Source organism: Pagrus pagrus (assembly GCF_965226575.1).
Source record: "Pagrus pagrus genome assembly, chromosome: 1".
In the NCBI taxonomy this organism is placed as follows: Eukaryota; Metazoa; Chordata; class Actinopteri; order Spariformes; family Sparidae; genus Pagrus; species Pagrus pagrus.
The window spans coordinates 16,847,523-16,874,063 of NC_140185.1; the positions used below are offsets into that span (position 1 = coordinate 16,847,523).

Consider the following 26,541-nt stretch of genomic DNA (forward strand, 5'->3'; position numbering starts at 1 on the left):
GTGATCTGTCGAATGAGCAGACTGAGAAGAAAGCTGGGACGCAGTTGCTTATTTCAAAGCATATATTTCATTAAATCGCCGCAGTCTTCTGTTTCTAAAACACAAATAATGCATTTTCACAAATGTTAAATGAGGAGAAAGTAAAAAGTGCTTATGTAGGCCTAGTCTAAGTCTGCATAATGTTCATTGAGGACACCTGCAATGTTTGATCTTTGCCACCAGAGGGAGCTAAACATTAAAGTACAACATTCAACAACATGTGCTTCATATGACATGTACTCTGCAGCTGTGGCAAGAGTCATCTGCAAACATTTAATATATTTCTTTCCAAAACACTGTTAATTTAGCTGGCAGAGTACACTATGCTTGTAGATAAGTAGTGTGTCCAGTGACGGGAGATACATGATAAACTGTTGGCACCTTTGGTAGCTGACTTGTACATTCATCCACAAAAATAATCAGTTTCAGTAGAAAAACTTCAAGAGTTTTAACAGTGCAATCTTTAGTATGAGCACGATAAAAAGGCTATAGTGAAACAGTTTGAACCGTCCTGCTCCTTGTAATCTGAGGGCCCCTTGTTCCAAAACATCTTCATAAGTCCACATTCCAGATCTGATGATCTTCCAGATAACTTTATTATCCAGACAAATGTTCCAAGAAGCAGATAAACCTGCTTCTGTTCTGTCAAACCACGAGGCGTTTCCCCAGCTAACACCAATGTTGCCTTTTCATACTTTTGAAATGTGAGTGACGATGCAAAACTAAATGAAATGAACGCCTCCTTCTTGCATAATTTAGTGTCATAATTGAATCTGTGTCTGCCTTTTACTTCACTTGTAGTGGCAGCAAAGCTTTTTATATTGATGTTACATCTAAAGCTGCAACAATGAATCGATTAGTTCTCAACTGATGTATTAATCGCCAACTGTTTTGATGATCGTTTAAAAAGTTTCAGTGATTTTTTCTTTTAAGAAAAAGGTCAAAAGGATCAGATTCCAGCTTCTTTGATGTGAATACTGTCTGTTTTCTTTTCTCCTCTATGACAGTAAACTGAATATCTTTGGGTTGTGGACAAAACAGGACATTCGAGGACGTTATCTTGGGCTCTGGGAAACACTGATTGACGTTTTTACCTTTTTTATTACATTGTATAGACCGAAGAACTAATCGATGAATCGAGAAAATAATCGAAAAATGAAAATAATCATTCGTTGCAGCTCTAGTTACATCAGTGCTTCGTGTAGTGGGGTGAAAAGTGAAGATTCTTGGGGCCCCAATATAGCAGTATGATGTTTGATGATGTAGTAGGACTATGGTGTCTCGTCCTCAGTCTCCATCTCTTCCTCACCCTTCTCGGCAGTCCACAAAGTTTCCTTTTATCCAGTAGCAGATCTGAGCATATTTGAGAGGCGTGATTCTCACCGCTACGTTAAATTCCTGAGACGCCCCTTGTCGCTCCACCCACTGGTGCCCAGAAAACACACCTATCACTTTCCTCTCCCAGCGCCGGCGCCGCCCATCCCACATCCGTGCGTAGACTCCTGATCCGCTGGCACCGGGCTGTGCGTCACAGTGCTGGTACAGCAGGTCTGACGTCTCCTCTCCGGCCCGACAGAACCGATACACCAGCTGGCCTGGGCGGTCGTTATCGAATCCTGAGAAGTGGACTCGTCGACCGGGCAGCCTCTGAGCCGGGGGACTCACTCCTAACTTCATGTGGCGGCGTTTGTGGGGTTTCTTGAGTTCAAGCAGTGCGTAGTCATAGTCCATGCCAATGTCATTAGCATTCCCTTTAATCCATCCCTTGGGGACGTGGGTGCGCCTGGCTCTGATCCACTGGAACTTCATTTTGTCGTTGGTTGGCGGGGCGTAAGGAGCAGGGCCACCTTTAACATGGTTGGTGAAGTTTGAGTGAAGGTAAAAGGAGGACGACTGTGTTTCTCGTTGCTTGGGTTTTAGAAACCCAACCCGAAGCTTCTGGGCTCCTTTCACATAGTTTTTACCGTCGTGAACACAATGAGCTGCTGTGAGAACATGACGGTCCCCCACCAGCGTACCAGAACACCCAGTGGACAGTTTCACGGACACTGAGAACGGATATTTAAGCAGAAAGTCCTGCCCAGCAATGCTAAAACGCCCATCGTGGCCAAAGATCTGGCGCTTTCTCCTGACATGAGACCGCTCAGCCCGCCCAGACGACCCTGAGGAGTCGGCCGGACTGGTGTTTGAAGTGGGCTTGTAGCCGTAGATCCCAATGGCGGTCTCGGTAAGCTGGCCATCAGAGTTAAGTGTCTCGTAGGCCAGAAGACGCCGCAGGTCCCAGTAGCTCGGGCGAGGTGCTTTCTTGTGGCATTCAGGGTCACAGGGCGAGCTGACATCCAAGCGGGCCGGAGACAGGAAGTGAGGGGCTGGTCGAACCTCCGTCTGCTGTGGGAGGACCACAGGGACACGCTGGAGAACCCACTGAGGTCGGGAAGAGGAGGAGGAGAAAACAAGGGGAAGGATAAGGAGAAACAGGAGGGAGGTAAACCTGTGGATGTAAAAAAAGAAAGATGAAATGTGATTCATCGGAGTGATTGACTCATCCACTGTCAGAACCAACACTTCTACAGACCTCAAGTGGTTCTGACCGGATGTCTGGGTCCCCTGAAAAAACTCTCTCATTCCCAAATCCAGCATCACGGATTTACAAGCATGGGAGTTGAGGGAGAGCGTTTCGACTCGAATTTTTTTTTTTTTTATCTGCGCTGGAATTTGGCAGCTGTGTACTTCCACTGTTTTTAATGCTGCAAACATGACAGACGGGGCAAAGATCAGGCCTTACTAGGCTCTGATGGAAAATTCCTGAAGCGGCCTGAGGGATTGGCCTTGAGCCTGCAAGAGTGGCTGTTTAACATTTCTGTTGCACTGAATATGGACTTTACTTATTTGTAAATGGGTTATAGGTGATTAAAGCCAAAGTTTGGTGTCTTAGACACAGTCATGCTTTCGTTTCCCCAGACTTCTCCTACTGCTGAGCCCTGTCTGGACTTCAACAGGCAATATTTTAATTAGGAGACATAGGAAACCAGTGCAGAGATAAAAAATAAAGCATCATGTTCATAAAATCTTCAGAATGGCACATCTGCATCTTATCATGTTTAGCTTCTTTATTGTAGGGGGAATTATCTTTAAAGGTGCATTATGTAATTTTAATCAGAAGAGAAAGATCTACATTGACTGTTTTTTGTGCCTGAACAAACTAAATAAACAAACTGTCTTTGTTTTCATTATTGAGTATACAAACACATTTTTTACTTTGTTTATATGTGGCGGACCCTGCCACCTTTCTATCATCAAACAGTGTTCTGGGAACCTTATTATCCTCTGAGAACAGCTTGTTTATTCAGTTATGGAAACAAATAAATATTTCTGAGTTTGTATTATTACCTCATTAATGTTGTAAATATTAAAATTCTGAGTTTGAACTTCTTCTCCAAAACTACATAGTGCCCCTTTAAAATATTGTTTATCTATCCTTTTCTGTCAGCACTGCATCTTTAAAATGTAACTCCTGTCCTGAACACGTTTTTCCCCTAGCTTCTGTAAATCCTCCGTTACGCACAGACAAACCTGATGAAGAGGTGACTTACCGGGGGAGCGCAGCCTGGGAGCGCATGGTTTTATTTGGTATCTGCAGGTGAGCTGCTGGTTGAACACTGAGGGGAAGACCCCCTCAAACCAGAACAGGCAGAGCCCGCGATGGGAGCAGAGCTGATGAACAGTCCTGCTGCAAAAAGAGAGCTCTCGGCTCTTCTCTCAGGAACGGACGGCTCTATTTAATCCGCATGCACAGTTTGGAGTCGTCCGAAAGTTGATGGTCTGGATCATCGTGCGCTGCTGGAGGAGGAGGTCTCCTGACTGCCTGAGCTCACACTGTCACATCTGCCGACGAGGATACACACAGTGAGTCTATCTGATCCCAGCACGGTCATGTGACACATCCCATCACTGCTGCTGGTTACTGCGCTCATCGTGTTGGTTACAGGCGACTCCTCTCTCTGCGGTTCAACAGGAAGGTTAATGAGGACTGAATCAAATGCACAAAAGTTGCTTTTTTAATTAAAATTGATGCATTTGTTTCAGAACTATTTGCAATTTTCAACGCACTTAGGTATCGCACATCACTCAGATTTCATTAGGGCTGCGTTTAATGATCACTTCCCTTTTATGAGTAAGGCCTAATTGTTTTGTTTCAGAAACAATGACATTGCAAGCCCCCAGTGACCAAGACTGCATATTTAGTTTGCTTTCTTTGTCTGAGCAATAGTGAAACATCTTTAAGTGATTCAATGCAAACACTTCAAAATGAAAAATGACTGATTGGCTGCTTTAACAACTTATTTTAGCACCAACCGAGGAAATATGTTTTCGTGAAATAGATTTTGTTCCAGATTCTCTGCAGGAGTTTACAGAAGATAAGTGGTCCTTCAGAGGGTCTTCCTGTTGAATTAAACAGCTTTTAGTGTCCTGCTGGAGGTTTAACTTTAACTCTAACCTGCTGGAGGATTTTTCACAACCTGGCACCCCAAAAGTTGTTCTTAACTGATATATAAAGAAAAAGTAACTGATTTATTAACCATTACACTTACCTTTATTGTAATGAGATTGTCATTACTTCAACTAACGAACCCTTTATTTATTTATTTATTTATTAGGAAAAGGATAGAGTTATGCTTGGTTTACATTACATAAATACAGTCTCATCAAAATATTTTTGCTTTAGTCTTGCAGAGGATGATCCTCTGAGGGGCTGCTCAGAGTTTACAGCCACTTGACGTTTTGTTATGAACAGGACAGGCCAAAACAGCTGGACGGAGACATGTGCAGCCTGTCCAAAACCGAGGTCGTAGGGAAAGGAAACGTGCGAGTGCAGAGAGGATGATGGACAAGGAACTGGAGGGGTGTGTTTCTGTGTGTGGGCTTGTTTGTGTTTGAGAGAAAAAATTGCGACATTGCGAATGCTTCGACCTACTCGTCACACAAACACTGACCCACATTCATTCGTTATCTGGGGGGACTCGACCAGAGCCCCCCTCCTGCTCTCTCCTTTCCCTCTCGCTTTGTGTCACTCACACAAACGCCATCAAACTACTCATTAAATAATTACGTAGCGCTCATACATCACTGTTTTGCCTAAACAAACTTTCACACTGTTGGTTCGCCCTCATGACTCTTCTTGGCATAGTCACAAACATGGTTCAGTTGGTAGAAAGCTGTTTACTTCACAACAAAAACCCTCGCTCAGTTCACATCATGCAGCTCTCTGAAATATGACATCTACATTCAAAAGTGACCTCTTTTCTTTCGGGACTTTTTCTTGGTAGGAGTCAGTTCAGTGAGCAGCTCTGATGCCAGTGTCGGAAGTTTTTTTTTTCCACTTGACCCACCCATGCTGAAAATGTGCAAGCTGGTGGTAGAAATTATGCCATGTAATGATTTCATTAGGCTCAGCAGCCACCAGAAAGAGGGAGAAAGAAAGAAAGAAAGAAAGAACAAGAGGGGCGGGGGCGGTGAGTGGGGACTCATGCATGGCTGAACAGTTAGCCAACCTCCACCCATCTCTCCCTGTCCTGCAGCAATTTGTTCATAAGTGGACTTTGTCATGAAAACGTTGCAGAATATATGTGCAGCTGAGTGTCTTAGTACAAAAAAGTTTGACATTTTGGAAAATATGTTTATTGACTCTCTGGCAGGGAGTCAGATGAGAGGATAACTCTCATGTGGTTAATTTGTCGTTGGAGCCACCAGGCTGTTAGCTCAGGGACTGCCCATTGTTTCGATGGCCTATTATTCCAAAACTCCAACAGTCTGAAAAATGTTTGATCGGACCGAAAGCCCCTTCATCCAACAGCCCATTATCCTGAAAACAAAAGCGCACTCCTCCGAAGGCCGGTTAGTAGGTTGTTCTAAAAATAGACACTCTCGCTGGAGTTTTATACCCTTAAAACGTTTTTACATCGTGCACCACCTCAGAAAATATTAGTCTGTCCAAGGTTCAACGTTATGACCGACGATAAGATACAGTAGCGTAGACCTATTCAGCTTACTGTTTTGCGCTGTTCGCTACTAACTTTAGCAGGTGTTGTGAAGCTTCAGTGGCCTTTCATTTAACCTCCGCTTGCCATCTTGCCATCACAGTTTGAGTTTAGCTGTTTGAGACTTAACTAGTCATGGATAGCGTGTGCACACACGACATGCATGAACGTGACTACATAGCACGCTGAAACAAAAATATTACAGGACAGACAAAAGCTTATCTTAAATCACATTTCAATTTCAGTATTCTTATTTTAAACTCTGCAGTATTTTGATTACATTAACTTGTTTCTTTTTCAAAAAAACTTTTCTTGGATTCCTCTACGCACCACTAGAGGAAGATTGCCAGCGGTACTACAATTACTATTACTACTACAATTAGAAAACAGTGGTCTTAGAGTATTTGCGCGTGCAGGAAAGGACGAAGTCATGTGACCTTTGCCATCATGGTAACAATAATAAACATATGGTTAAAGTTTTGAAATGTTAGCAGTTTTGTAAGGTTTAATCAACAAAACTACTTGGTGTGTGTATGTTGGTAATGACAGAGTGTGTCTTTTTGGAACAACAGACCTAGAAGGCAATGGCATGGCACCGTTAGCTTAGCGTAGCATAGCATAAAAACTGGAAACAGGAAACAGCTAGCCTGGCCGAAAGGTTCACCTACAAGCCTGGGCAGCTGCAGCAAGGACAGGGCCTCTGTGCATGGGACACCTGCTCTACCAGCTGAGCTAGTGGCCGTCTGAACCCTCTAAAGTTTTTAACACATCATTAATATATTCAGTCTTTTCATCACTATGAGGTCGCCAGACAACCAGGGTCATCTTCAGGAAGTTACTGTGCGATTTCCTGTGAGAAATAGTCCAGCACATAAAACCCATAAAATGGGGAATAGTAGTTGTTACATTTAGGTTTCTGTACAGATTTTTAAAAAATTATCATGCTTTAATAGGTGAGCTTTAAAAGTGATTTTGTTCAGTAGTTGGCAGATCCCAGCTAGCTGTCTCTCTCTGCTTCCAGTCTTTATCCTAAGCTTAGCTAACCAGCTGCAGGCTTTCACTTCTTTATTTACCATATAGACATAAGAGTGATATCAATCCTCTCATCTAAATGTTGAAGAGCAAAGTAAATGTTGAAGTATTGCTTTAAAAAGATTCAAACGCTGTTCAAGGGCTCCTGCAACTGATTATAGACCTGCACCTTTGCCAGGACACAGGGTGGACCTGCTGGCTCATCAAACACCACTCTGAAGAACACAACACCCCACCCATCCCTCAACACAAATTTACAATTAGCACTCGCACACACATACCTCTCTCTGGAGCAGTATCTGGGGCAGGACGGTCTGAGGAGCGCCTCGTCCTCCACAGCTCTGCTGGTTTCTCACATTTTCCTGAAGTACCTGAAGTAGATGTTTTCTTACATTCCCTGCAGATCAGCTTTTGCTATTTGTTATTCTCACTTTTTATCTGTGCACATTTTAAACACGGAGCTCGGAAGCTGAAATTAAATTACCAGAATAATTTTGGGAAAAAGATGATTATTTTTCCTCCTTAGGAAAACAGGAAGGAATGCCCTTTTTTTCTACCAGTGCCTGGGTGCTAATAAGGGAGACATTTGTGTTTGTTTTGAATTGTTATGAAAGGGCCCGTTTGTTTGACTATGGCTGCTGTTGTCAGGGAAACCCACATTCCCCGGAGTACTGTTCATGTTAATTGTTTTATTCCTCCCACTCTCCTCCTCTCTCCTCTGGCCACAGACACAATCAAGCAAGTGTGGCTGTCCTCACATGTTTGAATCTTCTCTCTTTACGTCCCTCTGTCTGTCTGCCTGTCAGTCTGTCTGTTCCCTCTTTGTATTTTCCCGTCCTTGTGCCTCTCTGTCTCTTGTTTGAATCGTCTCTCCCATCCTGGACCTCTTCTCTCTTCTCTCGCTCGTCCCCAAGAGGCCATGAGACAGCTGTTTGGCAAAACGCGGAAACCACAGAGCTCCTTTGAGAAGTTATTTGCTGTGAAATCAAGGGGGGAACTAAAGCCAAGTTTAATGCTAAAGGCAAAGCCAAAGGAAGATAATATAACTGTTGGCAAGGACATTTGATATATACATTTTAACGCCTCATATAAAAGATGGTAAACACTGTCTCGTTCAGCTGAAGCTAAAGGAAATTTCCACTCTTGATGCTCATTTCGCCCACTTATTCTCTACTCTAGTTTACTGCATTTACTTTCCTCTGCCATGCATGTATACCTTATGCCATATCCTGTTTCCTGTTTTTGCTGCATAAATTAGTTGCATCCTGGTGCCACAACAATCACTTCAAGGTGTAGCCTTCACTTTACACATTGACTGCAAACTGTTGGAAGTCAGTCTCTATTGTTTTGGATCAAATGTTGACATGACATCGTCTATTTTTTTGTTTGGTGGAGACAGATTTGAAAATTACCTTCTGGACTTTACTTCTAAACACACTTAGGTTTAGATTTAGTGTTTCTCCCTTAGTATACTATTCATCCTTAAGGCCCAACAAAGTATTTTGTACCTAATGGTCACACTGATTTTCAGCATGACTAATTAAAGAATGAACATATTTTAGTCTATAAACATATTTTTTGTAGATTAGATTGTAAACTTTTTTTTCTCTCTATTTTATAATACCTCAATAAGATTTGCGGTTGATTTATTTATTTGAGTTTGTCAAGCACTTTAAACATCAGTATTTTTTTTTACTTTATTTATTAAACAATTGAGGTTATTGCAAATTCTTGTTCTTGTTCTTGCATCTTTATTCCTGTTTAAAATGTATTATTGGGTGCACCTAAATTATGTGCTGGTGCACCTAAATGAAAAAGTTAGGCGCACCAGTGCAACCGATGTGAAGAGTTAGTCTGGAGCCCTGATAACTGCTGTATCATTCATAAAAAGCCTCTCAAACATGGCTGCATAGCTGTAGGGTTAGCATGCCTGAGAAGTGCTGGCAGAGAGATCACATTGTGCATGAACAAGATTTATTCTTCCTTAGTGGCAGCAAACACAGCACATGTGTCCGCCGAACAGCATAACTTCCTGCCGTCTGCTGGCTCTACCCCACAGAAACACACATCTCGAAGTAGAGATGATAGACAGCAACACAGTTGCCTTCATAGTAACTCTCTCCGAGGGTCATACATGTACCTCTAGTGCCTGTCAAAGCACCACGACTCCGTCTTTCTATAGTTCAGACAATGCATCCGCGCTACATATGCGTCACATACTGTGTAGCCACCTACAGTCACTGCTCCCTCACTCCCTCTTATATTTCTAAAAAAATATGCTGCAAGGAATGGTCCTCGCATAATTTGAGGGTACAGTTAATTTTTAAAGAGTAACTTCACAGCGGGCTTTCTTTTGCTGCCTTCTCCGATTAAAAGTTCCAAGCTTGTTTCATGTTTCACCACACCCAGCAGGTGGAGTTGGGTGTGGTCCACCTGTACGTCACTGCAGCAAGATGAGAAGTAAATCTTTAAGAGCAACTTAAAACCAACTCAAAGATCATCGGCATATGCAGATGCTTCAATTTTCGTTACATTTTTTTAGTTTTTTTTTGTTTTTTTGTTTACATCATTGATGCTTGGTGCTTTAACGAGTCAAAGTTTGAGGACAGCGGTCCTGATGTCAAACTGATGATATGATGATGCCAACCATATTATCATCAGTGTCTTGTTTATATGTATAAAAATAACTGTATAAACTGTATGCTTATGTTTACGTAGCATGAAGGAGTTTACAAATTTCATTGGGTTTTACAATCCTGTGTTGTATAATGACAAATAAATCACATTGAACCTTTGGCTTACCAGTTGTTTAACCTTTCACCCTGATGCAGATATAGACGTGACTCCATGGTGTGGTCAGTGTCTGACATCATTGCTGGGGTGAATGTGTAAGGATTTTCATTAGTAATCATATTTTTACAACAGGTTGACACGCACACATCACTGCATGGCATTTAAGTTTAATAGAGGAAGTAAAAGAAATGGGGAATTATAATGTGAAACAGCACGCAAACAGTTCAGTTCAGGCCTTTCTTTCTCTCCCTCAGTGTCCTTTCACATACAAATGCTTTTGATGACCGAGGCCTTCGAAATGGTTTTCGCCTACAGGAAAGGAGTTTTGCGCCGTGACTAAGGGTAAAACCCTCGGCTTGGCATGACATGTGATACTCTGGCTCACTGGAAAATGACTCACATCCTTGTGAAAGATATGGCAAAACATTTATGACATCTAGCAGGAGTTGTGGTCTTCTGTTGCTAGTTTTTTGGTTTACAATTTGATTTAATCTGATGTCCTTGCATACGTAATTTGGTTTCATCTAGAAGGTAAAGATTATTTGAACTCCTCTGAAGTCATTTTTCACTCCTAAGGCCAGGGCACATAATCAGATGAAAGGGTAATTTAATCAAAACATCGGGTCTTTCATTATACAAAGTTCTGTGGTATTTACCGTTCAGCAATAGGAATGCTGGTCATGGGTACAATTTATTGCAAAAAGACTCATGATCTGACATCACGGATGAGACGGAGGGAATGATGAGAAGGAGCCGCACTTCTGGCTCAGTTTGCATTGCCTCGCCTGAGATTTCTTAATTTTTTCGTTTCTGCTGAGGTTTTTTGTGCCGTTTCTTTTCATCTTCTTTGACAGCTTTGGCTGATGTGACCCTTTCAAATCCTTTGAGGGGTCCTGTGCGTGATGTAAGGTTAAAGAAATAAATGTCAAACTATGTGACTGCTGCTAAATCTGGCTTTAGTTGTATTATTCTTTGTCCTACATCATCATTTTCAAGTGTAAAATACGTTTAAGTTGCGTCATACTTGTCATGTTTTATTGGACAACAGGGTGTTCGATATAATTAGAAAACTTGTTTCCAACTGAATGATTAAAAATAATAGTCTCAGAGATGCCAATTTCGTAAAGTGAAATATGATGTTGATGGGCCATAAAAAATCCTAATCTTATCGTGTGGTTGAACTGAATGTTACTACTTTTAAGAAGTGTCTACTTCTGATTTAAACACCACAAATATACAATAAGTTAACTCACTCAACAATTTCTAAAAACCCTCCGATCAGCAGACTCTGCTGCACCTTAGCTGACAAATTCACTAAAGTCTCCTTTAAGCAGGTTTATATGTATGTTTCGTATATAATACAACTTGATGTTGACATTCCAGCCTATGACTACATGATATTAATATTACTAATACTGTAATGACTATATGACTAGTAGTTACTGCAATATTATCATCACAATATTATTACTCAGTACTCATGGGTCCAACCACACCCATCAAATTATGCCTCAACTACACACTTGTAAAGTTTGGTGCATCCAAACGTATCTGGACCAGGGGTATAAAGTGTGGGGGGGCCATCCCAGCATAGTGTTGCAGTGGTTAGCACTGGTGCCCAACAGCAAGAATGTGCTGGGTTCAAATCCCAGCTAGGGCCAGACCTCACTGTGTGGAGTTTGCATGTTCTCCTTGTGGGGGCTCTGGTTCAAAACATGTTTATTGGGTAATTTCTCTGGTCAGAGCCCTTGTCCAAGGCACCTGCTAATAATCAAGAGGCAGAAGAAACTTTCCGGTGGTGGCCAAAATAACCAGAAAACCTTCTAGTCCAAGGCCAGAAATAGTGTCCTTGCAATTACACGGAGATGTGGCGCAGATGCTTCAAGCTACGCAAAATCAATGGCGCGCATCGTTGTGTTCGAGAATATGTCATTCAAGAATTGTAACGCAATTCAGAGTGTTGCAGCCTGCGGGTTCACTTCCACTCATGGCTTACCAGTTTGATAAAGCTCTAGCTGAACTTGTCCGTGGACATCGACATAATTATGACACTTTGTCTCATCTCTTCTCCAAATAATAACAGTGCTGAAATTAAATAACATGTCCGAGAAGGAGAAGGAAGAAGTGTAAAACTTATTCACTCCTACCCCCTTCCACCCACATTAAATACCCATATCAATGTGCTTCCCTATTCATCGTGTGCATCTGGAGAGTAACCTACCAATGAGAAGAAAAGAAGAACATTTCAACAATTTCTGTGCAAAATTTAAACTTGAAGATACATCTACGCACACATACATAGCCACATACAAACACACATACATTTATATATACGCCTACATACATATATGATTCACCCATACATAAACATACTTCCATGTACACACACACACACACACACTCTTAACTCTCTTACAAATATTTTCTTAACATTTTGAAAACACCCAATCAAAAAACCCACCTTACACAAACACACACACGCACAACTTACTGGGATCTTTACTCCCACACATTTTGATAAATGGGAAAACTATTCTTCAAGAAGTATTTACAGCATATTATTCTCCATAAAACCACAAATTGCTGCTCAAACATTTTGGTTTATGTCCGGATTAGACAAACAAGATACTCTGTGTACTGAAATTAAGTCAGCTTTAGAGGCGCTCTGATGCATAGTTTTGAACTTTAGAGACCCATGCTACCTCTTTCCTCGTGCTTCTTGTCTTTATGCAAAGCTAGGCTAATGTTGTCCTGACTCCAGCTACATATTTAACAAACATGAGAAACATGAGGAAAAAGAGCAAATAAGTGTATTCTTATTTATTTATTTATTTATTTATTTGTTTAACAGGGACAGTGCACGGCTCTCAGTCGTACCAGAATTAGCTACTAGCTAAATTTCATCTGTAGTCCCTGGGCAGGAATAAATAACATGAATCTAACACAGACAAGCACATACAAATATAAAAACTCATCACACAAGCAGCCTTTCAAACAACAACAATAACACAGTTTCCCACTCTTAAAACACAATACAACACAACAACAAGAATAAAATCACAATGTTAAGACACAACAACACAATGTTGAGATACAACACAAAAGATTACAAGATAGTGAGCTAATGTTTGAATTTATGGTTGGTGGGTGCATGATTGAGTAGATTTAAGCCATGAGTTTATCTTAGATTTAAAACCAGTAAATGTACTAATGTCTCTGATCTCGTTTGGTACTGAGTTCCAATAATTAGTGGCTCTGACAGAAAAGGCTGATCTGCCAAACTCAGTACATCTGTGTTGTACTGCACAGTGACCTCTGCTGGTCGTCCTAGTTGTTCTCTTGTTGTCTGGGCGCAGTGATATGAACTCCTTTAACGGAGGAGCAGCCAGATTCTGAATTACCCTATACACTAAACTAACATCGGCAAGACATACTAAATTTTCAAAAGTCAAGAGTTTGTGCTTTTGAATGATGTTGCAGTGATGATGACTTGATGGCTTTTTGTCTAATACCTTGAGAGTTTGTTTATAGAGCGTTTGTAGTGGAGCAAGTGTTGTTTTTCCAGTATGTGACCAACTTGTGATGCAGTATGCAATATGGGAAAAAAATCATTGAGTGCATATATCATTTGGCGGCATTTAAGGGTAGCTGAGTTCGAATGTGTCTGAAGTTTCTTAGGTTGAATTTTACAGTGTTACACACCTGCTTTATGTGTTTCTTCAAAGACAACTGTGCGTCAACAGTAACTCCCAGATATTTAAAATGTGACACAGTCTGGATCTTTTACCCATTTACAAAGATATCTGGCTGATTTCCATTTTTTCTTATATAAAAGTAGATGCATGCAGTTTTACTGACGTTTAGTGTCAGGCAAGACTCTGACAGCCAGGTGGCAATTTTGGCCATCACTGCTTTTAATTTGGCTGCTACTTCACATCTGTCTCTTCCATGTGCCAGGATAACTGTCATCCGTGTACATTTGAGTTTTTAACTTCAGGACATGCAAGTGGTAGGTCGTTTACATATAAACTAAATAATAAAGGGCCTAAGACTGAGCCTTGCGGGACACCAACAGAGCAGTTAATCAATGATGACATTTTATTCCCAACTCTGGTGCATTGTCTTCTCAAAATAAGATAGGATTCCATCCATTTCATTACGTCATCAGAAATATTAAAATTTGACAACTTTGAAAGAAGAACATTATGATTTACTGTATCAAAAGCTTTTTTCAGATCCAAAAAAACAGCTCCTACAGCACTCCCACTGTCTAGTTTTGATTTGATTTTTTCAAGAAAATAGCAGGTAGCCATTTCGGTCAAAGGGTTTTTTCAGAAGCGGAATTGCATAGGATGAAGGAGGGCTTGTCCAGAATTTAGAAAGTCAGTTAGTTGTTCAGTTACCACTTTTTCTGCAATCTTTGATGCCACAGGCAAAATACTGGCTACATCAGTTGGTTCACCTGCCTTGAAGAACATTGTATTCTTGTATTTTCATACCAATGGATGGATGGATGGATGAACAGATGGATGGATGGATGGATAGATGGATGGATGGATGGATGGATGGATGGATGGGTAGACGTGGATGAACAGATAGATGGATGGATGGATGGATGGATGAATGGATGTGGATGGATGGATGTGGATGAATGGATGGATGGATGGATGGATGGATGGATGGATTGATGGATGTAGATGAACAGATGGATGGATGGATGGATGTGGATGGATGGATGGATGGATGGATGGATGGATGGATGTGGATGAACAGATGGATGGATGGATGGATGGATGGATAGCATACCACGTATACTTCACGACAAAACACAAGCTTGTCTTTTCATTAGAACCCCACTTCCAAAGATTATCACATTTTGTTTTATTTTGTAAAATCTTGATTGTATCATACTGTTTACATTCATTTTCAAAGCATATAAGCAACATGCTTTAATAATCCAACTGCACTGCATGCCAAAGGACGCTGTGACTGGTTGCTCCCATCCTGATCCAAGTTGAGTCACTGCGAGCATCCACCCATCCCTGAGAGAGCAACCACACACTGAGAAAAGTGACAGTCTTTCAGCTACAGAGAGACCCCAGATATCAAGAATTCCTGTGAATCAAATCCATCTTTAAACCTGCAAGTCATCACAAAGGAATTTTTTAGTGCTTTCATCCAGGGATTGCCTCATTCTCCGAGCAAAAGCTATTTATCCTTGAGTCTGTAGCAGTTATGTGTGACTGAGATACTAATTTCTCACAGTCGAGCACATCTTGAGATAATATCTCGCCCCACAGCAGTTCAAGCCGTGTGTGTACTTGTGGACTTTTTAGGGAGCAACAAGTGGTTCAGTGTCAGGAAAGAGATGAGCATCTGTTGCTCAGGAGACGACGTATTAATCTCTCAAATGTTCTTTCCAGAGCTGCAGGGACGGTGCATGGTAGCATTTTTGTAGCTGTGTGACTCAGATAACCCAAAGCACCATCGACACAATGACTATTATTCAGCTGCAGGTTTCCTGTTATGTATTCATTTCTGAATTTCTGATGACCTCATAGTTCAGAGGTCAGAGGTTAAACTCTTCCAGCCAGGCAGAGGTGGTCTGACCACACGACGCAAGCTTGAACATGGAGTCTACTAGCATACCAGCAAGATCACTTCTGACCATAATAAGCACCCAGCAGACCACAATCGCCCCATTATGAACTTCTGATGATGAAATGATCTCCATTTCTCTGGTCCAGACCCAATTATCTCCACAGTACTGTGTGTGTGTGTGTGTGTGTGTGTGTGTGTGTGTGTGTGTGTGTGTGTGTGTGTGTGTGTGTGTGTCTGTGGGAGGTGTGGGGGATGTTTTTGATGGGGGTTGGGATTTGGGACCTGTGAGTCACTTCCAGGCCAGGTCCGTTCAGCTCTGATTGAACAAACGAAGCCCTTTTATTCACTTGAATGAGGCCAGTCCGGTGGAGCATACACAAACATCAGTCGTGTGCCAAAAAAGTTTTTAAAGTTGTTTGCCTTTTGTCGCAAATAAACAAAATGCTCCTGAATAACTTTGGTGGGTACATTAAAGTCATGCAACTGCAGTTTATAACCTAAAATTAGCCTTTTTCCTCTGGCTTTTGCATTTACGCTTCAAAAATAATAAAAGTGGTGTTCCTTTCAGACAATTACCTTGCGATGCCAACTTCTTGGTTAGCTTACAATTGGTTTAGCTTGTGAGTGAGCTGATATTTTCCTATCAGCACTAAACACAAAACACAGATGATGGGAATGTATTTTATGTTTGCATTTAGTCATATATAAGTATAGTCAAGTACTCGTCAAAAGGTCAGAAGATCATCTGGAAAATCCTTCAAATAGTTCTATCAGATATTTCTGTCTGGACCAAAGTGGTGGACCGAATGGCCGTTGCCATCCATACAGCCATGTGGGAGTCCACTGCTGTTATCTGTGTTCAAAGGAAGGCGTCACTGTCAGTCCATTAAATATATGTCACAGAAATAATCAACGAGTTTAGCTGAGCAATTTGCTTTCCTTTTTCACTGGAGTGGTTTTGGAGAAACAGACATTCTGCAGTTAACCCTCAGGGTCACCCAGAACAACGTCAGTACGGAGCAATGGTCTACGAGCCTAAATTCTCAAATTTCAAGCATCCAGTAGGCAGCTGGCAGTAGACATTGTTTTTAAAAGGCTGCTGTGAACAGTCCTCCCAAAGATAATCTTATTTTGATAATGTTATTTTGATGATGTGATCATGAGAAGAAACAGAAGTTTCTCTTTCCCTTTCAGAAGTTATGTGTCCCTGGAAGGGTTGAGATGTTTGTCTCATGAAGATAATGGCCACTTTCACAGTTATTAACACAATTAACTCAGCTGGTGTTTGGCAGGAAACTTCTGCCAAACATCTGCTCCACAGAGACATGTTCTACACAGGGCTGTTGTACACATAGCTGCAGGGACACTGTATGTACATGTTGGTCCACTGAGACTATCTGAATGACTCAGACTCTGACTCCATACACGTCAAATACAGCAGCCTGGTCGGTGGCTATACGCTTCTAGGGTTGGCGCTGAGTGGTTTGTATTGAAGTCATTTTGAAATACCGCTGTGTCTAAAGACCCTTGCACACAGTCTGGTTCATGTTTTTTTTCTTAAACTGCCTCACGTTTAAAACCAAATATGACCTCATGTTGTCAATCATGTTTACGCGCTGATTTTCGGAACAGGTTCGATCTTCTGCATTTTTTCGCATCCTTTCCTGATGTGATGTCTGAGGTGTGTGTGTGTGCATGTGTGTCCTCACCTTACACTGCCAGCTGCTGTTCAGGATCAACTGGTTTGGTGCACTCTGTAGTTTTGGGGAAGAAATTGTAATCATTGACTGTTTTCTTTTCTGCCTAAACAAACTCTCTTTGTTTTCAGGACTGAATAAACTGAATCAACAAACTGACCTTAAAGGACAACACATACTGTTCATGCTGTCTTACTTTGTTTATATGTGGCAGACCCTGCCTCCTTTCTATCTTCAAACAGTGTTCTGGGGACCTATTTTCCTCTGAGAACAGCTGGTTTATTCAGTTAAAGAAAAAAAAAACATTTCTGATTGCAAATATCAAAATTCCGAGTATGAATTTCTTCTCCAAAGCTGCATAGTGCCCTTTTAAATTCCCATTTGAAAGAGATACAGATACAAGACTATACAGATACTGCCTGCTTTGACCTCTTTCTCTACCCAGACGCACTTGCTCCTACAAAGCAACCATTGCCATAGTAACCCTTTAACCAGGGCACAATCGCTGACCAGCAGGAAGTGTGGAGCATTTCGGGTTAATGAGAGCTTCCGTGTGGGAAGGGGTGTGCTCACAGCAGGAGGGAGACCTCTGCGTCATTCTGACAAAGGGGTTTTCCGTGTTTTTATGACAGTGGGAATGTTGTTCCAGTGTTATTTTGCTGGTACAAACAGCACCACCGGGACACTTTATGTTCCGGGTGTTTTCTTGTATCCTGTCTGGGCTATGTATAGTCTATTGTGCGTCATATCTTAAAAAATATTTCCACATACCAAAGTGTGGACATTATTCTGTCGCTTCAAAACTATGTGTACTTGATAAAATAGGTATAATCATACTTAATTGTATATAATTCCACTTGTTTCATCTCATCAGCTACTTCACATCTTTTGAGAGAGTCTCAGTTGGCTCATCTGACCTTTCTTCTCCTGCTTCATTTCAGGTTCTTAACACTTCTTGAGAGTGTTACTGTTGTGGAAACAAGACTTTTCCCATTGGCAAAATAACTCACTTAAAAAAGCAGAATTTTAAAACAGTTTTTGACTAAGATGGATGTGCATATTACAGTTTGTCTCCCAGTAGGATTCAGACGTAAGCCAACATTTCCTCCAAGGGCCTGTGCCTGACATGTTTCTGATTGCAGTTCACTTTTTCTCTGTAATCTATCAAACTACGGCTGAAGTGTTGTAATATTGAATACATACAGTCCGGATCAGGGGCTCAACAGGAAATGGCCTGTAGCCAGTTTGGCTCGACTTCAGGTCAGTGAGTAATCATGTTATGTTACATGCTGATCTTGGACCTGAGCTGCAATCCACACACGCACACACACAGCGTGGCTTTGTGATAGTTGTGAGGACACGGTGCCGAACCGTTATTTCGAAACAGCAGAAATCGATTTAACGGCCACTCGGGAGAAGCAGAACAAGCTGTAAATTCATCTTTATTACTTGGAAAGTTGATATAGCAAACATGTCTGCCGACAGTGAACAATGATAGCACTCATTTCCATCCTGTTTTATTTTGTAGAATTCATCCTCACGTGTCGTGTTGTGACTTTCCACTTCCTGTCTTTGTCCTTTTCCCTTCCTTTTTTCTGTGTACACCTGCATTTCATTTGTACACTAGCCCTTGTTTGTTTTTCTTTTCTTTTCTTGTCTTTTTCCCTCCCTCTGTCACTGTGTTTGTGTTTTCTGCCCCTCATGTTTTTGGCATCCTGCTTGTGTTCCCCAAGCTTCATCCTGATCTGTGCTTCATTCAGTTTTGTATTTCTCTTTAGTTTTTTTGTATTCGCCCAAGACTGTTTTTCTCATTTGTGTCGCCTGCCTTCAATTTTATGTGGATTGTCGATAACAACCCCGACAATTTTCTGCCATAGGATTAGTGGGTAGATCCCTATCCGACAATTTCGGTACCTACCAATATCAAAGATTCAATTAAACTTCCTTCTCAAGCTCTCTTTTTATATTTTCAACACAAGTATGGCAGTGGCAGTGAACTAAAACAGTAAAGCTGCAGGTCAGAGAATAAGAGCTGAAAGGAACTGCAGAGTCGGATGATGATGACAACTGTCACATACACGTTTGATCGAGCCAAAACAAAAGGGATTAGTGCAGGTTTAATCAACCGTAATCAATTTTAATCTAAACCCTGAATTAAAATGTTCATGCTGTGGGGAAAGACCAAAATGTCCTCACAACTTGAGACATCTTCTTCAGCAGCCTGTCAACACACACACACACACACACACACACACACACACACACACACACACACACACACACACACACACACACACAGTGGCCTGGCTTCTCAGTTTTGGCAGATTATCAACAATATTTCCATCTTCCTTTATTTTCCCCTTCATTCCCAGCTGTTCACATCTATCAAGACTCCACTCATTAACAGCAGGCAATTAGAGGGCTGGAATAGAGTTTTTGTACTGAATCCCATTCAAGCTCACACACACTAACACATGGACACACTGACATTGAATGTGGTGTTTGTGTTCAGGCAGAGCAGCAGTGTAATCAGTCATACTGTTGCAATACCTTTACCATGATCTGCTTGCAGCTGGATCAAATCTCTAGAGGCTCCTCCCTGTTGTTATCTGCCAAACTGCTGCTGCAAAAAAAGTATCTCCACCTTGTGCTGTCAGACTCAACCTGAAACTGCAGGCCACTGTTCCTTCATGGTACCAGGAGACACCCTTTGTCTCAGTTATTAAAGGACGCAGAACAAGTGCAGAGGGATCGGAGAGAATGAAGTGTAGCTGATTACTAAGTGATGACACGGGGACTGGCCTGCATGCAGTTCAGCGTGTGTGTGTGTGTGTGTGTGTGTGTGTGAGGGAGCTTTCCATGCCTTGTTTGTGAACCTTATTGTCACTGACAGTTTTCCATAAAGGCTTGTTAAGTTAATATGTGTGAGTGTTGTTCAGTGTTTGGCAGTTATGTGTTAGCAAAGTGTTCTGGTAATGTGACAAGCAGTGTGAGGGATTTATTTTGAAACTCAGATATTACATTACACTGACTCACCCCCTTAGCACACAATGTTTTGCGTTTGTTCACTGTCTTACTGTGAGTTTGATAGTGGACTGACATGTGTTTAGTCTGGGGTATACGCTCAGATACTGTACCTCTGATGTTCTTAAACGATTTCATATGAATAACGAGGCCCAAACAGGTTAAAGATTTTTCAAAGTAAAATATCCCAGCATCCCAAAACAATCAAAAATCCAAAACATAAACTTTGTTTTTTCGTCTTTACAGCCCCTCACATTTATGTAGTGACCCTCTGAGTGAGGGTACCTGACCCTGACTTACACAAGTAAAATGCTTATGCGTTGATGCAAATGTAAACAATCTCATAAGGCCATATGCAGTATATTTATCAGCCATGGGGCCATGAGTAAGAATGAGTACTTTATTTTAAGCACATTTATAGCAGCCATTAATACTTCTGTATTTTTACTTATACAAGATTCTAACAGTAGTACTCATTTTTACACTGTTGTATCTGGTACTTTTACCTTAGTTAATGATCTCTGTACTTCCACTACTGATGGTCCGCATCATCATATATGAAATTAGAAGGGCTCTCAGTAGAGCGCATACCTCTGCCAAGGCATCAAATTGTACTCCCTCAGCTTAACACGCCTGATTTTTTGTCATCAAGGTTCACGCATTATTCCCTGAGAAATTAATGATAATGTTACAAAAAAAAATCTTGCATTGTTAAAGAAAGTGGGAATAAATTCCTGGATCTGCACCTAAAGTCAATGGGGTCTATTCTGGGCCGAGATCCATATTCCACGTTTCCTGGAAATTTGTTCAGCAGTTTTTGTGTAATCCTGCTGACAAACCAGCCAATAAACAAACAGACAGGGTGGAAAAAGAACCTCCTTAGTGGACGTAATAATATGGGTGTGCATGCGTTAGAGTCGTTTGAGTAATTAGTTAAGGAATGCAATTACCTTTTTCAATGTAATGAATCATTTTTACATTTTTCAATTATCCACCACTTGTGTTTACACATGTTGTGAAATGTCTGCAAATCAGATTTCCCCTTTGGAAGAGTAAAGCACTGAAGTGACCTCAAGCCAGGGCATAAAGTACAAACCAGAGTGAGATAATTAGTAAGAGTGGGAGCCTTGAATTTGATCTCTGGCTTTTTAGCTCGCTCATGTTTCACAGGACAAATCTAATGAAAAATCTGGAGGAGTTGTGGTTAGATATTACATAAAGCAACTAAACTGTACTGCACAGGCAAGTTATACTTTGTTTCTTTCTTTCTCTCCATCACTCAGTCACTCTCTCACTCTTCCCATATCCTCTGGCTGTGCTCTGACAGACCCTGCTAGCATAGTTTGCCCATAAACAGGCATGGGAGAGGGCTGAATTCTGAGCTACACACAAACATGTCATGTACTCAGGATGTTTGATTGGCAGGGGCAAGAAAAATAAAAAAGGCACCAGCTATATGTGGTGGGGCAGAAAAGGTACTGAGCGGGCACCGTAGAGGGCACTTATCATGTTTTATCTACCATAGGGGCATTCAAGAGGGCACTTCCTCAGCGTTTTAGCTGAGGGTAGCCGACCCCCCTCCCTGAGTCCACCAGTGCATGTGCAGTACATGCACATACGCAGAGCTAATTTAACCTCTGCTTAACGTGGAAGTCATTATGCTCAGAATGAATCGCAGCTCGCTGTCTGTGAATCAACTGTCAGCTTGAAAAATAGTTTCTAATGACACACTGCACTGTGCAGAACAATTTAGCCGCATTGTACCGCAAACCACAGCACGTGCACACGCTTTGGCACATCCATGCTGACCTCTCTGCGACGCTGCCAAGATGGGCTCCATGCAGCTGCTGTGTTTTTGTACTTAATACTGAATACATGTGTGTTGTGTTAAGGTGGACAGGAACCACAGATAACACGCTGGGGACGGGCAAACGTAAAGAGATAGATGGAAGTAAGATGGGATAAATATGTAGAGAGGTGGTGGAGGAGGAACGGCAGTCATCTAGAAGAAGAAATTTATCAAAGTCAAAAAGGAGAAGAAGTGACGAGAAGGAGAAGCAGAGGGATAATGTGGATAAGAGGATAGAGATCAGGAGGGGAGGGGCGAGCTGCACTTTTGAGTGCGTATCTGTGTGTGTATGTGTGTTGAGGTTATTCATGTGTGAACCATTAGGCTGTACCTTTATGATCGGAAGAGGAACAGGAAAGGAGGAGGCTTCAGTAGAACGGTACAAGTATATTTTTTACAGGAAATTAGATTTTTTGACATGCAGAGTGTGTTACATGGCATGCCCTCTGGTTGTGTCTGTTCTGCTTGTATGTGCATGTGTGTGAGTGTGTTCCACGCACTCACGTGTTCATATGTAAGACACACTGTTAAGGGATTGAGGGAGCAGGCGTGGTTGTTTCTGGGCTCTGGCCTGCACTGGTTTCATCACAGGAAACGGCTTTTGGTTCTCAGACAAGCTGAAAAGGAGTCTAATCAATAACAGATCTCGCTTTTGAAGGCTTTTGTCTTTTCTAATCTGCATCAGTTCTGTCTGATATCTTAAAGTCCTTTTGATTTTTGTCCCTGAGAAAGATTTTGATTCAGTTTTTTAGCCTATGAATAAATAATGTTAGCTAAGTGCATTTCTGCAAAACCACAGATAAGTTCAAGTCGTACATTTCTTTATGCTGCAACTTTACTTTTGTTCAGGTTAAATTTTCTGTTTCTCTCTTATCACAATGTTGTGCTTATGCTCTGGCTGGGTTTAGGCACAAGAACCACTTCGTTAGGGTTAGGAAAACATCATGGTTTGGCTTAAAATACCTCTTTCACGATTACAAATGCTGCAATGCAGACTCAAACTGCGGTCCCATTTGGCATCCTCATCAGCTGTAACTCCACCACTGTCCCTTCCATCCCCTGATGTCAAAGTCAGTTAATAAACATGTAATATGAACGCGATATGGCATGTTTTGTACAAATGTCAGTATGGTACGTAGCCTATGCCATGACTTGGAGGTGTCTGTGGTTTGCAGTAATATTAACTGATAACATTTTATTCTGGCGACTGGGATGCTCTTGTACGTAGGGAATGATATGCTCTTGGTCTTGTAAGTAACCCTTGGGTACAACAGTAGGTAATGCTACTTATCCGGATATGCTAACAAATGCAGTATAGGCAGTCACAAACAACCAATTTCTTACACTGTTGCTCTTGTGTTTTTGTTTTTGATTGAATGGCTCTCAAGAGCCCCATTCACACGGCTTCAAAGTATGGAGAAATCCATACAGTGGCTGCTCATACAGAGGATATAAACACATGTTGCTCCCCATTAGTGTCTCTCAGAGTAAAAACAAGTGGTCATGTGTTAGTTGTCTTTCAGTGACACGGCCCACCCGCTCTCACAATGTGTTTGGCTAACGGGGATTGTGCTCTTGTCACTGTGGGCTGGCGTGTGGGCAGGGTGGGAACATCTGGGTCTGGACTGACTGTCAAAAAGCCAACCACATTCTGTCTGCCAGCAAAACTAAGATGGATATCTTTTAGATGTACTAGGCCTGGGAATCTGGGAACACGGAAATACACACACACACACACACACACACACACACACAATAGAAAGGGTGATGGAAGAGAGAAACAAAGGGCAACGGCGGCGTTCACTAGTTTTTCACAAGATTCCTTAATTTCACACATTTCACAGATTTACTCCAGAGGAAAGAGGTTTACATTTCAGCCAAATATAATTTTACTCGTCCTCACATAACCCCCCGGAGAGTTCACAGTCATTGTGTGCATGACAAACAACTTAAAGTATGCTGTCGTTGGTCTCCTGCTGTCTGCTTCTCAGAGGGGAACGCAGATGCCCCATGAGGCGGTGCCCTCCACCCCTCTAATGGCCCCACAATGCACTCCAATGACTCAGCTTAGACGACATACCCTCAATGAGCCTAACCAGAGACACTGATGAGTCCACACACACAACTAATGATTGTCCAAACAGCAGGAGAGGACGTGATCTCTGCTAGACACAAGATTAGTAGACTTTAACTTCAAGGGACAGTTCACCCCAAAATCAAGAATACATGTTTTTCTACTTACCTGTAGTGCAATTTATCCAACTTGTTTTGGGGTGAGTTGTAGAGTTTTGGAGATATCAGCGATCGAGATGTCTGTCTTCTCTCGAGTATGATGGAACTAGACGGTACTCTGCTTCGAAAACTCAACAGTAATGTCTCTTTACAGTAATCATCACCCAGTAACTCAAGGTAATCCACAGATCTTGTTGTGAGCAGGTTCATGTAGGAACTATTTTCTTTCTACTTAACTATACCCGCCAACAGTATCATCCCACAGAAGAAAGCATCCCTCCACTCATGGACAAGAGGTTTGTGTTCGTGACAGTGGCAGTTTTTTTAGTCTCATTTCCAACGCGTCAAACACTGACGCTTTTTGATTGCAGGTCGGGTCGGCTTCAGTTTCAGTATTTGAAGTTGAGAATGAGGCTCAAAAATCAACTTTCTTACAAATTGGACTTTTAAACACATTTTTCCTTGAGCACAAGTCCAAACAGCAGCATGCTTATGTTCACAAAGAACATAGGTCGTTTCCTCTTCAAGGGTTGATCTCGAACAAGTCCACTTGAGTTTTGAGAGTATTGGAACAATACTTACGGGAGATTCAACATGGGCTTGTTAAATCCCTACAATAACACACCACTGGACTTTGCTTGCGATGGGTGGGTCGTACACAGTCACATCCAAACACTTGAGGCAAAGGACCACAGAGACGTGGGAGTATTTGACAGTATTTGGTTTAGTTTTTGCACTTTTGCACATTTATGACGTTATCTCTGACTCGTGTCTGGATTTCCCCGTGCGTATCTCATCAGATCATTTTTATAAACTTATGAGAATATGAGATATGTCTCACACACATGCAGCCACAAACACACACATCTCTTCGTCCATACACACAATACATCTCCCAGTTAGTACATTAATCAGCTGGAGTGTGTGGTGCATCTGTTTCAGTACAAAGACCTTCAAAATGCCTCCATGAACTGATTAAAAAAGGAGTTTTGGCTTCACAGAGAACTGGGACCTCAGCCAGAAGAATCTTGTCATGATCCTGCAACACATTTATCATCCAGAGAAACTGCATACACTCCCATATGAAAGACGCATACCTCCTTTCATCCTCATCTTCTTTTATTTTCTTCACTTTCTCTTTGCTCCAATTTGATTAATCCAATCAACATTTATAAAGAAAACAACAATGATTTATGAAGACTTGTGTTTTGCTTCTTTTATCCTCACAGTGTTCAGAAACATGAGGCCTATTGGGGTCCTCTTGCATTTGATCTCTCTGTAAATAACGTACTTCTCTGTATTCTAGCAAACACATTCTCTCATTACTTGTCAGGGTCAGAGACGGGACAGCCAACCTTCAAAGTATGTGAAGGACAGGCACTGACAAAAAAACATGAATTTCCAAAGCTGTTCAGAATCTAAAAATATCGTTTTATCATAACAGCCATGTTACTTTGCCTTTTAAGAAGAAAACTTCACAGTCAAAAAACTTAACATGACCTAGCCTGCTTTATTCTCTCATAGACCGCACTGAGTAAAGATGAGGGTTCTTGTTTGTTGCAAAATGCATCGAAGCCCTTATGCAGGTTACATGCTAACTACTGTAGCTGATTAGCCTCTCCGAAAAGTGCACAGTCCCACATTGATACACTGTGCCTTGTGACCAAACTAAACGAGAACCACAGAACTTTGTTTGTTTACTTATCCGTTTGCACTTTACAAAATAAAAAATAAATGTGAGCGTGAAGGCTTAAACCTCAAGAAACACACACAGAAACAACAGGTGTGCAGGTAAAGCCAAAAAAGAGGCTTACTGCATTTAATGTTTTGAGGGAAATATATTTTAATTTGCTGTGTGCCTTGACCAAATGTTTTGCTGGGGTCAAGTCAGTTTTATTTATACAACCTGAAATCTCACCGGGCTGTTAAATCTGTGCAGCATACAGGGTGTATGCTAAATGACATAAGGCTTTGCTTGTTGATTGTAAGTTGATTAGTGATGCTATTTCCTCTTCAGTTTTTTTTTTATATAAAATACTTAAAGGGACAGTTCTTCCCGAAATAAGAAAATATATTTTTTATTGTCTGTAGTGATATTTATCATCTAGATTGTTTTGGTGTGAGTTGCTGAGTATTGGAGATATCGGCCGTAGAGATGTCTGGTCTGCCTTCTTTTGACTATAATGCAACTAGATTGCATTTCGCTTGTGAAGGTTCCCCTTGTGCAACCAAAACA

General features: G+C 41.4%; 2 protein-coding genes across 2 annotated transcripts in view; one reads left to right on the forward strand and one right to left on the reverse strand.

Moving 5' to 3' along the window:
* Nucleotides 1-48: 48 nt before the first annotated feature.
* LOC311254753 (serine protease 23-like) lies at nt 49-3,909 on the reverse strand. Its single transcript, XM_084348703.1, has 2 exons — nt 3,633-3,909; nt 49-2,530 (listed from the first exon to the last, which is right to left on the reverse strand). Exons 1-2 carry the CDS (start codon nt 3,656-3,658, stop codon nt 1,345-1,347), a joined length of 1,212 nt encoding a protein of 403 aa, XP_084204829.1. The 5' UTR covers nt 3,659-3,909; the 3' UTR covers nt 49-1,344.
* The window catches only part of LOC311254717 (interleukin-1 receptor accessory protein-like), a 44,334-nt gene continuing 21,661 nt past the window's right edge, over nt 3,869-26,541 (forward strand). The window contains exon 1 of the mRNA XM_084348629.1: nt 3,869-3,945. The gene's annotated coding sequence lies outside the window, so the exon portion shown is untranslated. The remainder of the gene's footprint in view (nt 3,946-26,541) is intronic.